Source organism: Nomascus leucogenys, chromosome 12 (assembly GCF_006542625.1).
Source record: "Nomascus leucogenys isolate Asia chromosome 12, Asia_NLE_v1, whole genome shotgun sequence".
NCBI classification, from domain to species: Eukaryota; Metazoa; Chordata; class Mammalia; order Primates; family Hylobatidae; genus Nomascus; species Nomascus leucogenys.
Genome location: NC_044392.1, coordinates 2,910,360 through 2,926,458, shown reverse-complemented (window position 1 = coordinate 2,926,458; position 16,099 = coordinate 2,910,360). Strand labels below are relative to the sequence as shown.

General features: G+C 42.7%; 1 protein-coding gene across 13 annotated transcripts in view; it reads left to right on the top strand.

The window, feature by feature from the left end:
- CSMD2 (CUB and Sushi multiple domains 2) overlaps nt 1-16,099 on the top strand; it is a 675,146-nt gene that overhangs the window by 402,079 nt on the left and 256,968 nt on the right. For all 13 annotated transcript variants that reach the window (XM_030823365.1, XM_030823367.1, XM_030823372.1 and 10 more), the window contains one exon: nt 12,703-13,029. In XM_030823365.1, the coding sequence (XP_030679225.1) occupies nt 12,703-13,029 (327 nt within the window). The remainder of the gene's footprint in view (nt 1-12,702; nt 13,030-16,099) is intronic.

Here is a 16,099-nt window from a genome sequence, read left to right as displayed (position 1 = left end):
AAACTTGAGTACAAGCCAGGTGTCTAAGACCAGAGTGAGCAACACAGTGAGACCCCTCCGCCCCCGCACACACACATCTCTAAAAAAAAAAATAAAAATAATTAGCCAGGCATAGTGGCACACACCTATAGTCCCAGCTACTTGGGAAGCTGAGGTGGGAGGATCGCTTTTAGCCCAGGAGTTCAAGACTGCAGTGAGCTAGGATTGCACCACTGCACTGCAGCCTAGAGATAGTGAGACCCCTTTTCTCTAAAACAATTTTTAAAGAAAAAATAACTTGGGCACAATTTATGGCTTTTGGACTGGAGTGTATCAAATATGAATCTAGGAGGACATACATGTGCTCAGGAAATGTGCAGCCAGTATTGCCCATTTATCCTTCATACTCCTTTTGGAATGTGTCTGAGTTTGTAGACTGCATCCTCAGTATTCTCCTTAGAATGGAGCCTAAAGTTAACTTAATCTTGTTTATGATAAGGGTAAGCCCTGCCCAGTAACTAGCTTTGCCCTGATGCAGGTGACCTTGAGAAACTCACACAGTGTCTTTGGGACTAACACAGTTAAATGATAACTTTCACCAAGCTCTAGTGCCAGAGATGACATTAAGATAACTGAGACACAACTTTACATACACTGAGCTTCTGAGCAGAAAGAGGTGAAAGAAATTTAAGGTTGGGTTTGTGAGGCCTCTGCTTCCAGCTCAACAATAGCTGAATCAGCAGAGCTGCCTCGGTTTACTTATCTAGATACATACACTGAAGCAGGAACAATCTGATTGGGCCACTTCTGCTTGGGTGAGCATTGCTGGAGAAAATCACCCAACCAGACAAACTGGCACTGCTGTAAATTCACGAACGCCAATCTCAGTCAGGCTTACGACAGTGTCTAGCAATCCATCTGTGTTTCTCAAGTCATTCTCTTCTCCATTTCTCCACGGAAACTACCCCAAACATTCACTACCCTGCTCGAACCCATGAACAGCCCCTTCTCCTCACCTTACTCCTACCTCACAGGCAACACTGTCAATTTTCAAATACTAAAGACACCAAGCCTACAGACCAATACCCATCCTCAACCTTCCTCTGTTCTTCCCACCTTTTATAATAGATGATCAATCCTTTCTCCCGTCAAAAACCAATTCCCCTATAAATTACCCATCAAAAATTTTTAGCATAACTCCATTTATGCTTTAAATAAGGAACCTTTAAAAACTTTTAACATAACAGTGAGAAATGTATGTTTACCTTGTAACTTTGTACACACTTGCACATAATTGAAACATACATTTCACAAGCAGTACTTACCTTTACTACTTACATTGAACTCAGATATTTCCTATTGTCTTCCTTTATTAGCCCATTCTTGCATTGTTATAAAGAAATTTCTGAGGCTGGGTAATTTATAAAGAAAAGAGTTTGAATTTGGCTCATAGTTCTGCAGGTTGTACAGGCATGGCACCAAGATCGGTTCAGCTCCTGATGAGGGCCTCAGGAAGCTTACAATTATGGCAGAAAGCAAAGGGGAGCCAGTGTATCACATGGCAAGAGTGGGAGCAAGATGGGGGGTGGGGTAGGTGATAGGTACCATATTCTTTTAAACAACCAGATCTTGCATGAACTACCAGAGCAAGGATTCACTTGTAACCAAGGGGATGATGCTAAGCCACTCATGAAGAATGGGGTTCCATTATCCAAATACCTCCCACCAGGCCCCATGTCCAACATTAAGGATTACATTTCAATGTGCTATTCGGAGAGGACAAATATGCAAACCGTATCATTCTGCCCCTGGCTCCCCAGATCTCGTGTCCTTTTCACATTGTGAAATACAATTATCCCTTCCCAATAGTCCCCCAAAGTCTTATTCCAGCATGAACCCAAAAGTCCTAAGTCTAAAGGCTCTCTGAAGATGAATTCCTTCCACCTATGAGCTGGTGAGATCAAAAGCAAGTTATTTACTTCCCAGATACAGTGGTGTACAGGCATTTGGCAAACATTCTCATTTCAAAAGGGAGAAATTGGCCAAAAGAAAGGGGTCACAGGCCCCACATAATTCTAAAACCCAGCAGGGCAGAGATTAAATCTTAAAGATCCAACATAATCCTTGACTCCATATCCCACATCCTGGGCACATTGGTGCATGGGGTGAGCTCCCAAGGCCTGGGGCAGCTCTGCCTCTGTAGCTTTGCAGAGTGCAGTCCTTGTGGCTGCTGTCATGAGTTGGACTTGAATACCTGTTGCTTCTCCAGGCTCAGGATGCAAGCTTGCCATGACTCTACCATTTTGGAGTCTGGAGGGTGGCAGCCCCCTTCCCGCAGCTCCACCAGGCGCTTCGCTGGTGGGACTCTGTGTGGGGGTTCCAACCCCACATTGCCACTCCACACTGCCTTAGCAGAAGTTCTCTGTTAAGGCTCAGCCCCTGCAGCAGGCATCTGCCTGGGTGCCCAGACTTTCTCATGCATCCTGTGAAATCTATGGAGAAATTGCCAAGTCTTCTTCATGCTTGCATGCTGTGCACCCACAGGCTTAACATCGCATGAAAGCTGCCAAGGCTTATGGCAGCTTACACTCTCCAGAGCAGCAGCCCAAGCTGTATCTGGAGCCCTTTGAGCTGTGGTTGCAGCTGGAGCAGCCAGGATGCAGGGAGTGATGCTCTGAGGCTGCACAGGACAGCAATGCCCCAGGCCTGGTCCCTGAAATCATTCTTTCCTCCTGGGCCTCTGGGCTTATGATGGGAGAGGCTGCTGCAAAGATTGCTGAAATGCCTTCAAGGCCTTTTTTCCATTGTCTTGGATGTTAGCACTTGGCTCCCTTTCAGTAATGCTAATCTCTCTAGCAAGTCATTGCTCTATAGACTGCTTAGATTCTTTCTTTACCACACGGCCAGGCTGCAAATTTTCCAAACTTTTATGCTTTTCTTCTCTTTCAAATGTAAGTCCCAACGTTAAGTCATCCCTTTGCTCCTGTTCTGATCATGGGCTGTTAGAAGCAGCCATGCTAATTCTTGAATGCTTTGCTGCTTAGAAATTTTTTCCATCAGATACCCTAGGTCATCACTCTGAAGTTCAAACTTGCAAAAAGCCCTAGGATATGGACTTAATGCAGCCAAGTTATTTGCTAGGGAGTAGCAAGGGTGACCTTTACACCAATTCCCCATAAGTTCCTCATTTCCATCTGAGACCTGTTAGCCTGGCCTTCACTGTCCATATTTCTATCAGCATTTTGGTGACAACCCTTTAAACAGTCTCTAAGAAATTACAAACTTTCCCTCACTTTCTTGTCTTCTGAGACCTTCAAACTCTTCCAACCTATCCCTGTTACCCAGTTCCAAAGCTGCTTCCACATCATCAGGTATCTTATAGTAACATCCCACACCCCTGGTACCAATTTTCTATGTTAGCCCCTTCTTGTATTTCCAGAAATACTTGAGGCTGGGTAGTTTATAAAGAAAAGAGGTTTGATTTGGCTCATGGTTCTGCAGGCTGTACAGGCATGGCACCAACATCTGCTCAGCTCCTGGTGAGGGTCTCAGGAGGCTTACAATCATGGCAGAAGGCAAAAGGGAGCCAGCGTATCATATGGTAAAAGTGGGAGCAAGGTAGGGTGGGGGTGCCACACTCTTAAGAAACCAGATTTCATGTGAACTACCAGAACAAAAATTCACTCATCACCAAGGGGATGGTGCTAAACCATTCAAGACGGATCTGTCCCCATGAGTCCCACCAGGCCCCACCTCGAACACTGGGGATTACATTTCAACCCGAGATTTGGAGGAGACAAAAAACCAAACCATTTTTTTGTTTGTTTTTTGTTCATTTAGTTTCTTAACATGAAATTTATGACCAGCTAATAATGGGTTGCAATCCACTGTTTAATACATTTAGCTATAAATTCTTCCTCACCTTTTCAAGAACCTTATGCTTCAAATAATTCTTCCTCCTTCTGCTAACTCTTCAGCCACTTCCCTTCTGCCAGTTGCATTCCATCAACATTGAAATTTTCTTAGACTGCTCTCATCTAAAAAAAAAAACAAAAACAAAAAACAAAATGAAAAAAAAATTTTGGCTGGGCGCAGTGGCTCATGCCTGTAATCCCAGCACTTTGGGAGGCTAAGGCAGGCAGATCACAAGGTCAAAAGATCAAGACCATCCTGGCCAACATGGTGAAACCCTATCTCTACTAAAAATACAAAAAAAAAAAAAAAAAAAAAAAAAAAAAAACAAATTAGCTGGGCATGGTGGCACGCACCTGTAGTCCCAGCTACTCAGGAGGCTGAGGCAGGAGAATCGCTTGAACCCAGGAGGCAGAGGTTACAGTGAGCCAAGGTTGTGCCACTGCACTCCAGCCTGGCAGCAAAGTGAGACTCTGTCTCAATAATAATAATTTTAAAAAGCATCTGTCTTCACACCTTCATCTCCTTGCAGGTTCTCTAAGTCTCTTTCATACCCAAACTTCTGTAGTAGGATGTCTATGTACCCTTGCTGTGTTCGTTTCTCACCTCCCAATACCCCGTTACCCAACTCCATTCTAACTTCTGAGTCCACCACGTCTCTGAAATTGCTCTCACCAAACTCACCAATGAGTCTCGTGTTGCTGAAACCCGGTGGATCATTTTCAGCCAAGATGATACATGGTGCTCAGCAGTCTTTCAAAACAGATGGCCCTTCCTCCTTCTGGAAACCCTCTTTCCTTGTCTGTATGACACCACTCTCCTGTGTTTTCTCCTACTCTTGACTGCTTGGTCCGTATCTGCCCTGCCAGCTTGTCTCTTTTCTCTCAAAAAGTTCCATGCCATCTTTTTTTTTTTTTTTTTTTTTTTTTTTTTTTTTTTTTTTTTTTTGCCAACTCAACAGCTCTGTCACGGCCAGGCGTGGTGGCTCACGCCTGTAATCCCAGCACTTTGGGAGGCCAAGGCGGGCGGATCACGAGGTCAGGAGATCAAGGCCATCCTGGCTAACACAGTGAAACTCCGTCTCTACTAAAAATAAAAAAAATTAGCCGGGCGTAGTGGCATGCACCTGTATTCCCAGCTACTCGGGAGGCTGAGGCAGGAGAATGACCTGAACCTGGGAGGCGGAGTTTGCAGTGAGCCGAGATTGCGCCACTGCACTCCAGCCTGGGTGACAGAGTGAGACTCCATCTCAAAAAAAAAAAAACAAAAAAAAAGCTCTGTTGTTTTAAGTTTTTGTTTTCTAATAATATTATATGTTTTTTCATCTCTTTATTAACCAACTTTATTTATTCTTTGTTGGTTGCCTCTTAATTTCCTTGGCCAATATTTCTATGTTGAGTGTACATCTTCCTATCAAATTCCAATTCTTTATAGATGAAGGATAGTAAATATTTAAATGTAGTAACTTGCACATATTTTCTCTCCATTTGTCTCTCATCATTCAGCTTTTGTTTATGGTGATTCTGACATCTAAAACCTTCCATTTCTGTAGTTTAAAATTTCCCTTATGATATCTAATTTTGCTGTAATACTAATAAAGTCCTTCCTTACCCCCAACATTATACAAATATTCCTTATATTTTCTTCTAGGACTTCTCTGGTACATGGAATGAAGTGTGGATCTAATTTTGCCATTAACTGGCTAGCCATTTGTTCTAGCATCATGTATTGATCAATCAACCCTCTCTCTGCTAATTTGAAAAGCCCCCTTCATCATATATTTTTGGTTCCTTTTCTGGACTTTCTTTTCCAGCTCTGTTGATCTCTCTTTTGAAGTCAATATAGTATAAATTATATTATTACAGCTTTATAATATGTTTTAGTATTTAATATCAAGCCCTTCCTCCACTAGGAAGAAGTAGGTGTCATGGTTGAGAGCCTGGGCTCTGGTATTGATGTGACTGGTTCATCTTCCCAGCTCTATCATCTACAGTGACTGTATGACTGTGGGCAGGTTAATTTAACATTTGGACTCAGCGTCTGTCTCTGTAAAGTAGGTTAATAATAGTACCCATCTCAGAGGGTTGCTGTGAGAGTTAATGAGTTGAGATACAGGAAGCTCTCAGAATGCCAACTAGCACCTTATATGCTATTATTCCTTATTTGTCTCAACGAGAGCTTGGCTGTTTTCACCTGTTTACCAACAGATGGATCTTGCAATGGTTTTAGGCTCCAGAAAAAAAAAAAAAAAAAAAAAGATCGTGCCTGGAATTGTGTTAAATTTGTACCATGATTTAAGGACACTTTTCATCTTAGTAATATGAATTATTTTCACCCAGGAACATAGTTTGTCTCTCCATTAAAAATTTGTTTTCTTCCTATCAGTACAGTTTTGTTGTTTTTGTTGTATAGGTCATGTTGGCTTATTGTTGTAGGGCTGAAATGGATTTTCTAGCACGTTTCATGAAGGATGTTTTATACTGTAGGTGTGTCATTGTGTGTGTATCATACATATCATTGTTATGGGAGTATTGTATCAAAATCAATTTAAATAGCATGGCTATTACAAGTTTGTTTTTAGTTTTGAAGCACTGGCCATGAAACCACCTACCCACTAAGTATTTTCCAGTTTCCTCAGGTTTTTCCCTTCATGCTAATTTTGGTAATTCAAATTTCTCTAGGAAATTCTCCATCTTATCCATATTTCATACGTTACGTATACTATTCTTTTATAGCTGGATTATCACCTTAGTGTTATAGCCTCCTATCTCTACGTACATTTATCTTTTCTATTTCTACTTATTGAGCAGACCAATCAGAAATTTTTATTGATCTCTTCAGAAGCCAATTTTTTTTTTCTGTTTTTCATCTTTTCTAAGTTTATTCTCTCTTCTCTCCTTAATCATGTTCAGTTATTCTTTTGGTAACTTTTTAAGTATAAACACTAATTACACATATTTTATTTCTTTATTGTTTAATCATGAATAAAGCTATGAATTTTCTCCTTACTACAGCTTTGGTCTAGTATCATCATCATTATAAGAAGTCTGTATCAGCCGGGCGCGGTGGCTCACACCTGTAATCCCAGCACTTTGGGAGGCCGAGGCGGGTGGATCACGAGGTCAGGAGATTGAGACCATCCAGGCTAACATGGTGAAACCCTGTCTCTACTAAAAATACAAAAAATTAGCCGGGCGTGGTGGCGGGCGCCTGTAGTCCCAGCTACTCGGGAGGCTGAGGCAGGAGAATGGCGTGAACCCGGGAGGCGGAGCTTGCAGTGAGCTGAGATTGCACCAGTGCACTCCAGCCTGGGCGACAGAGCGAGACTCTGTCTCAAAAAAAAAAAAAAAAAAGAAGTCTGTATTGACAGCTTTGTTTCCTCACTGAACTCAGGAACTTATTTGGAAAGAGTTATATGAATTTTTAAGTGATTATGGATTTTCCTTTGTTCTTTTCTTTTTTTTTTTTTTTTTTTGAGACGGAGTCTCGGCTCACTGCAAGCTCCACCTCCTGGGTTCACACCATTCTCCTGCCTCAGCCTCCTGAGTAGCTGGCACTACAGGTGCCCGCCACCACGCCCAGCTAATTTTTTGTATTTTTAGTAGAGACGGGGTTTCACCATGTTAGCCAGGATTCTTTGTTCTTTTCTTATTGACGTTTAGTTTATTTGTACTGTGAACAGAAAATGTGGCCCAACAGTTTTTGCATTGTGGTGGGATTTATGGGGATTTTCTTACAGCCTAATGTAAGGTCAATTTTGTAATAGTCCATGGGCTCCTGTAAAGAAGTTTGTATTCCTTGTTTGAAGACTACAGAGTTTCATATAATATACACATTCATAATATTTTCAGATCCTTTTTATCTTGATCTTGATTTCAGGTTAGTATATTTTATTTTGTCTCTTTTCATGCTTTTGGACATAAAGTATTATAACTGTCATATCTTTATTTTGTAATGGGCTCATTATCCATGTTTTAAATATGATATTTGGATTTTGTATTAGGTCTCTATCAGGACTATTGAAAACTCTCTTTGTTTGGTGACAACACCAAAAGAAAAACATAATAAAAGAGGGGTCTTCAACAAGCCCCTCTTATTTTCTCCTCAAGCTCATGTTAAATAATAACCTAATATAATGCACAGTAATTACACATCTACTTGTTAGTTTCCCACCTTTATTATTTGTCAACAGTCTGACGCTTCTGACTGAAAAGTTTAGTCAAGGTCAAGATCCATGAGCACAGCCTGGTCACTACTCTGAAGGAGGAAGGTGCCTGATCTCCCTCTTTTAACCTGGGTGATTGAGGGTGATGAGATCCAATTACAACTTTTTAAAAATCTCTCATTTGGGACACTGAGAAGCAGGCTCTTCCTATTTTCTTACAGACATATTACAGTACAACATGCATACATAATTTTCCAGAGCAAGAGAGATTAGATCTTTGTAGGACAACGCACACTTCCTCTTCCCGCCCTTGTTGCAACAGGTCTGAGTACTCTCGAGATGGAAGACAGAGCTTTATAAGGGCGCATTCTTGTTCTAAGAATGTCAGTTTATCAGCCCTGTGTCCTTCCAGGTATAGTAAGAAATGTCTCTTGGTAGCTGTCCAGAAAACTCTTGGCATAAAAAAGGGATCATCCAAGAGTCAGGTGTAATATAATATCCAAGGATCTGATATTAATATTAAAATTCCTTTTTTGTTATTCACATTTGCCTCCACCAGTAGTTCTCAAACCCTGGCTGCAATTTGGGATCACCTGGGGAACTTTTTAAAATCGGTGATGCCCTGAGCCCAGTCCACCAATTAAATAGGAATATTTGAGACTCGTATTGATAAATTACAACACTCTTCCAATGTAAAGCCTGAGCTATCTTGGCCCGTTCCTTTACTTTTGACTATTCAGAGTCACTTTGTCTTAGCTGTGTGTTTTGTCCCAAAGAGAGGGTTATATATTACTAGGAGATTAACCTGTATACATTTATTGTCATAAATGATGTTTTATCTTTTTTAAAGCGTCTTACATAACAACCCCGCTACCCCATGCTTCCTTGTTGTTTCCTTTGAATTTCTTTTTTTCCTCCCTGAACTGACTGCTTTGCTTTTTCCCCTTTGGTAGTTTTGAAGATAAGCTATTTCATATTCTATTACTAATTACACCTAACATCTTTAAAAGCATGCTCCAACCTATATTTCTCTAATTAACCACAGAAACTACAAAACAGGATTTCTTGCAAGATGAGCAAATTAGCATATCTCCTTGCTCCAACTTTACTCTTTGTGTCAGTATAATCTGGAATATTCTACCCTAGAGTTTGGGCAGGGATAATGTCTTATATTTTCTGTTCCAAGGAATATTTGTTACACTTGCATTTCATTTTATAACTATGTTTACATACATTATTTAAATTCATTGCCATATTGGTTTATTTGCTCATTGTCAATCTTTTTTTATGCTTTTTGTTAACCATAACTTTATCCTACTTGAATTTGTTGTTTAAATTCATCTCTTGGTTGGATAGGAGACATCTTTGAGTGGATGCGAGTAGGACATTTTTTGAGGCCTTTGATATTTAAGAGCAGCTTTCTGTTGCCTTTGCTGTTTAACAACTTGGCTCATTCATACCCTTTTCCACTGTAAATTACTTAGGGGCACATCTGTACTATGTCTAAGATAAATACATGGATGGTTACAGCACAGTATTTTTCTCTATTTTCCAGAGTTGACACAGGTATCCATCTATTAATATTTGTACAGACTTTGGTCAATCTGTTGGTTGAGATTTGGAGTGGGATGGGGTTATGAGACTCACATGTTCATGTCACCTTCTTTCAGAACGGTTTCAACCATTAGGTACTCGTTGATTCATTCAACAAATATTGGTTGAGCACCTACAATGTGCCAGGCATTGTGGGAGCCACTAAGGATTCAGCAGAATCAGATGAGATTTCTGCTGTCGTGGAAGATCTGTGTATGTGATGGGGAGAGGGAAGGACTGACCATCAACAGCTAAACATGTAAACAAGATAATTTTAGAGAATGATAAGCAGAGCTATCACGTATAGCTGCTGAAATTCCAAAATGGTGCCCCTGGAGCTTTGCAACATGGCAATCCTGGTAAAATGTTCTAGAGAAAAAATAATACACTGATAGAGTGATGGAGGCGGGGAGAGGGGCTCAAGCCTTATTAATTAAATACTCCTCTGCAGTAAGTTTATTTGCTCACATACTCACAGTGCCCCTGACCATCTTCCCTCTGAAACTGTAGCACCTTTCTTTGTCTTCATCTGCCTTGGACTTGCTCAGCAGGCCCTGCGATTTGCCCCCTCTGTCTTCAAGGTCTTTGCCTTTGGGTTTTGATTCCTCATTATTTGCATTATGTTCCCAACTGAACTCCCACAAAGCTGGAGACAAGATGGCTGTGTGGGGGCATCCATGTCCAGCCTAGAGACCCCCAATTCAGTGCTAATGTAATATTTCCAGTCGACAGATGAATCTTCAGCAGATTCGAGGAACACCTTCTAAGACTCCACAGTCACATAGGCCCGGTGGGAAGTGTTATTCTCATACTGAGAGACAGCGCTGGCGGGTTAGTAAGAGCTTGGTCTCTAGTATCAGCCTGCGTTGATTTGGCCTTGGTGCTACCATTTACTGGCCCTGCATTACTTAACCTCTGTGTGCCTCAGTGTCTTCATCTTTAAATGGGGTTAATAACAATACCTACCTCGTAGCGTTCTAGTGACGGTTAAATTGAGTAATTGACGAAAGTGCTTAGAATGGTGTCTACTCTTAGTAAACCCTCAATGATATATATTAATAATTGCCATTAACTATATATTGCATTACCTAAAAGCTTTTTCATGTCCTTCTCTCCCCTTGGCTTGAATTCTTTCTATACTTAAAATATACATGGATTACAGGGATGAGACTGAATGTGTCTTAAGAACCAGGCTTACTTTGCTGAATTGCATGGGAGGGCTTTTACAGCTGCAGACTGGAAAAGAAATACTTAATGCAGAAAAGGGGGAGCTGGGCAGAGTCAGGGAGAATCAAAACTAAACTCATCACAAGGAGTCACCAATTTTTTTGTTTTAATGTTTTCCCCCCTTTGGCAAACATGATTTTATTATTTTTCATCTTAGCATCATTACATTTAGTAAGTCAAATATTTTACTCACTTAAATACCAATTTAATTAACACCAAACATCTATATAAATGTTATAAATGGACTTAAATGTTTATCCATATTTGGAACTACCTTTTTTATACTTGTATATATTAAAAGATGTTTAGAATGAACCTACAGCATTTTTGCAATCAGAAAAATTAAATGTTGTTTCATTTTGAACGCCTACGACCCTGATACAGTTTTTATTTGGGGGCTCATGTCCAGTCTTTATCCATATATAAACAAATATTTAATAGCTATAATCAAAAGCGCACATATAATTTTATGATCTACTGCTTTATTTAAAATTATGTTTCACATTCTTTCTACAGGGTCATATTTATCACTTTAATGATTGCAGTCAAACTGTATCACATTAAAGGCTATAATTTACCTCACATTATTGGGCTGACATATAGTTTGTTCACATTTTTCCTCTATAATAAAATTATGTCATTGTAAACATCTTTGGCTAGGTGGCTCTTTTGCTTTTGAATTAATTCCTAGAGATTAGTGAGTCAGTCTTTGAGTAGTTCTGTGGCTCTGGATAACAACTTATATACTCCCTTCAAAAAGGATCATATCAGTTTTGCTCTGCAATTGGCAATAAATGCATGTATGAGATTCCATGAAGCCTCAACAATATTGGATTCTATATTTTTTCTTTATTTTTTCTATTGAAATGGACTGTGTTGTCATATTAATTCCATTTTCTTTCATATGAATCCTATAAGCACTCTCTTTACTCATCTTGGTGATGTTCTTAGATAATTATAAAGGTTCTAATTCAATATTGATATTTTTCCTGTGTCATAGGCGTTGTGATTTTTTTTTTCATTTTATTATTTTCTTTTATAATTTTGTTCTAGTATTTTTTTTTTCTCATTTACAGCACTTTCTTTGCCTATTCTTATTCCAGGGTCTGCTAGTAGTTGGCATGAAAATAGCTTAAAATAAGGGTTTTCGGAAGGGTAGATCCTTAGGGTGAAATAGGGGAGAGAGAACAGGACGTAGACAGGGATCACAGTGGATGCTGTCACCTCCCTCCCCCAGTTTCTTCAGAAGTTTTGGTCTCTGAAAGATGGTGCTCCTGGCACCTCTTCAGCATAGCGTGGTATCTTGGGGTTGTCAGAATCCCATGGCACACCTATCATTTTTCCATCAAAAATGTTTGAAGGAGACAAACGGTCCTGGACTGTCTCCACCCAGTTACCACCTGGGGAATTAGCACCGCTGTGTCATGAAGCAATGTCCTTTCCTACTGCTGTAAACCCAGCTGAGAGGGGTCAGGGACTGTGACTCTACACTTAGGCTTGAGTTATGGCTTTGCCCCACCCAAGGGACCCAAAGCATGAAGACACTGCCTAGGTGAGCGTGCTGACCAGGGGAGAGGGGCCAAGAAAAGACCACTTCTGCCATGTCTGCCTTTTGCCAAAGGGGCCCTACCCATTGCTAAGTCCAGCATGGAGCCCAGCATGTCTCCCCGTGTGGAGCTCAGAGCCCAGCCAGTCCAGCCCAACCCTTGTGCCACTCTTTCTTTCTATTGCTTTTTAGACTAAGAAGATGTTCCCCCTGCCAGCCCTCAGTGGCGCAGGCAGAATGTTGGGGATGCTTACTGACCTCCACTGCTCTTCTCTTGCAGTCTCCTGCTTCTTCAACTTCACCAGCCCGTCTGGGGTTGTCCTGTCTCCCAACTACCCAGAGGACTATGGCAACCACCTCCACTGTGTCTGGCTCATCCTGGCCAGGCCTGAGAGCCGCATCCACCTGGCCTTCAACGACATTGACGTGGAGCCTCAGTTTGATTTCCTGGTCATCAAGGATGGGGCCACCGCCGAGGCGCCCATCCTGGGCACCTTCTCAGGAAACCAGCTTCCCTCCTCCATCACAAGCAGTGGCCATGTGGCCCGTCTCGAGTTCCAGACTGACCACTCCACAGGGAAGAGGGGCTTCAACATCACTTTTACCAGTGAGTCCTCCGTCTGTCACCAGCTGGCCCTCCCTCTGAGTGTCTGCCTCTGAAGATGATCGAAGGTGCTCCCATGGAGGGAGGAGGGGGTGTGGATGGGGCAGTTCCCAGGGCATTGCAGGGCTGCAGTGCCCAGGCATGGAGCTCCCAGCATGACCAAGAAAGGGCATAAAGCACTGGCTGCCAGGCAGGGTGCTCTTTTCTGGAAGTCCCTCTCTGAAGGGCATTTATCTCCCATAGTTGTGATATATAATGTAAAAGGAACCTGGAACCTCGTTTTTGCCCCAACCTTCCCCATCCTACAAGACCCAACCAGAACTAGGGAGGGTCCAAGAGAAAGAAAGCCTCTATCATTCTCACTGGTTTCTGATGCCCTCTCTGAGGTGCTCTCCCAAATCCCTGAATGCCTGCCTCCTGCTGACCTCTGAGTTCCTTGCGGGGCTGCTCACTTTGCTTTGCCCAGTTCCCATTCCCATAGTCAAATCAGAATCAAAGCTTTGGAGCAACACTTCTGTTGGGCTCCCAGACTTATTGGGGACAACTCTTAGGGAATTTCCTCATAGCCCCTCTCAGGGCCACCATCTGAAAGTTGCCACCTCCAGTTTCAATCCTGGGCCCCTTCTCTAGAAGCGGCCTAAACTCAGCAGTGATTATTTTTATTTCTGTATCTCGTGGTTACAGAGGGGGTGGCGGGGGGCAGAAGCTTGGAGACTAGAAATAGCAAGCCACCAAAGATAGCAAGAAGTGGTTATCAGGTCGTAAGAAGCTATAAATCCAGTGGACTTGGCTGATGACAGTCAAGTGAGGCTGGAGGTTGGTCCATCTGAGCAATTAACTAGATCCTTTCCCAGAGGCTGCTTGTGGAGGGCAAGTCCCCAGTGCAAGCTCTGCTCCATGCCCACAAACACAGATCTCCCAACCCCCTTCCCACCTTGGCATAAAGGCCTTACCTCTGTTTTCCACCTATCTCTGGAGTCCAGTTGGACTGAAGACATTAGGTGCTTACCTGGTGGGCCACTTGGGACCCCCGATTCCAAGAGACCAGCCAGGTAAAGCCCATTCCATTCCCCTCACCACTCTTCTTCAGGACACAATCAACCTTCTGGGGGCATGTCTCCTCCAGGGCATTCCTGTTTCATCCCCTGTGGGCAGGAAGAAGCAGAGGGAGAGCCTAGTTCTGTCTTTCCTAACCTTCCTAGTCTAGCACTGACCGTGCTGCTTCAAACTAGAAAGGAGCGAATATGCATTCCTTATCTTTATATCCCTCGGCCCAGCACAGGGCCTGGTGTGTGCTAAGGATCAGCAAATGTTTACGGAATGGAAGGATCCATGAATGAGTAAATGCTTTTTCTTGCCCTGGCGGAGTGGGAAGAACAGGGATAAGAGGTATCCTGGGGAGCACACTTATCCAGGATGGTGAGGGCCAAGAACTCTTGTGGGTTTGCAGCATGTGTGGACACTGAGTGGGAACTTGGGAGGAGGAGGCAGCTGATGGCCCAGGGGCTGAGCTTCATCATGAGGGCAGCAGACTAACTTGAGGATAGCTCTTACTCGTATTTCTTTCCAAGGTCTCTCTACCATTGTAAAAATGATACATATCCAATTTGTAAATACTCAAAACATGGGACAGGTCAAAGGAGAGATGTTAACCACCACCCAAAATCCCTCCAGCCAGAAATGATCCTTGCCAACAACTGGTGGACGCTATTACAGATAGCACATAGTTTTCTATGCATTTATATAAATAGACAGTTGGATGGATTGATAGAAATAATTGTTAAAAATCTGGGCCTCATCCTAGACCTGCTGAATTAGAATCACTAGAGGGATGGGGCCCCAGAATCTACATTTTTGGTAGGTTTCTGAGGCGATCTGGATGCAGTCAGTGAAACAATTGTCCATGGCCAAGTGTCAGGGAATTACTGTAGTCTCTCCCACAGGACTTTAATCTCCTCGTACATCCCAAATGTTGATCACTGAGGATGAGCTTGAATTTGCCCAGTGTCAGGGAGCTTGCCTCCCCAGACAGCTCTCTCCGTAGCTAGCAGGCACTCTAGATTTCAAGTCAACTTATGTTGACATGAAATCTGTGTCCCTGTAACAAGGATCAGTGGTCCCACTTCCACCCCTAGAACTCCTGGTAACAAGGCTAATTCCTCTTCCACATGGAACATAATGAACAACAATGACAGTAGCTGCCATCCATTGAGCACCTACTGTGGGCTGAACCTGGTGCTGAGCACTCAACAGTCATCACTGGAAGCCTCACAACAAAAGCTCCATAAAGCAAGATCTACCCCTTTCACATGCCAGAAAACTGAGTTCGGAAAGGTACACAGGGAGAAGTGGGTCCTTGACTCAGAGCTTTTGCTCCCAGATGTTGGAAATAGCTCCATATTCCTGCTATGTGCATTTGCGTGTGTGTGTGTGTGTGTGTGTGTGTGTGTGTGTGTGTGTGTGCACGCGCATGCATGTGTGTGTTCATATGTGGGTGTGTGTGCTCATATGTGGGTGTGTGTATCTGTGCCTACATGTGTATGACTGATGGGTTTGAAAGAAAAATGCCTGGACTTCTGGGCCCCAAGCAACACTTTTTTCCCCACACCATATTTCTAAATGTCAGGGTGACTTCATGGTCATAGTTTCCAACGAAGAAAGGCTGAGAGACTCAAGTCTGGGCTGCCCCAGGCGTTCAAATGGAAGGGTGTTGGGCACTCAACTGAAGCCCCGCATGGGATCATCACAGTCATCTCCACATCAGAGGCTCCCTTACCTCATCTGCAATGGGAAGGGTCTGGTTTGCAGGCCTCTCGCCTCTAGCAAGATCCAACAGCCTCCAGGGCCACTGCTGTTTCTGAATGTGCAAATGTTTCTATCACTATGGAATTTCAGAGGCCAAGAAATTGTTTTTCAAGTGGCCCATACCCATGCAGCCATGGATCCTGGTCTCCAATGGAAAGCTGCCATCCTCAGAACAACAGGGGTGAAAATAGAGCCTGGCTTCAGAGACATTTAATGAGAGAACTGTGGCACCCCTGCGGGAGGAAGGCAGGGAACGTGCTTGGTAGAG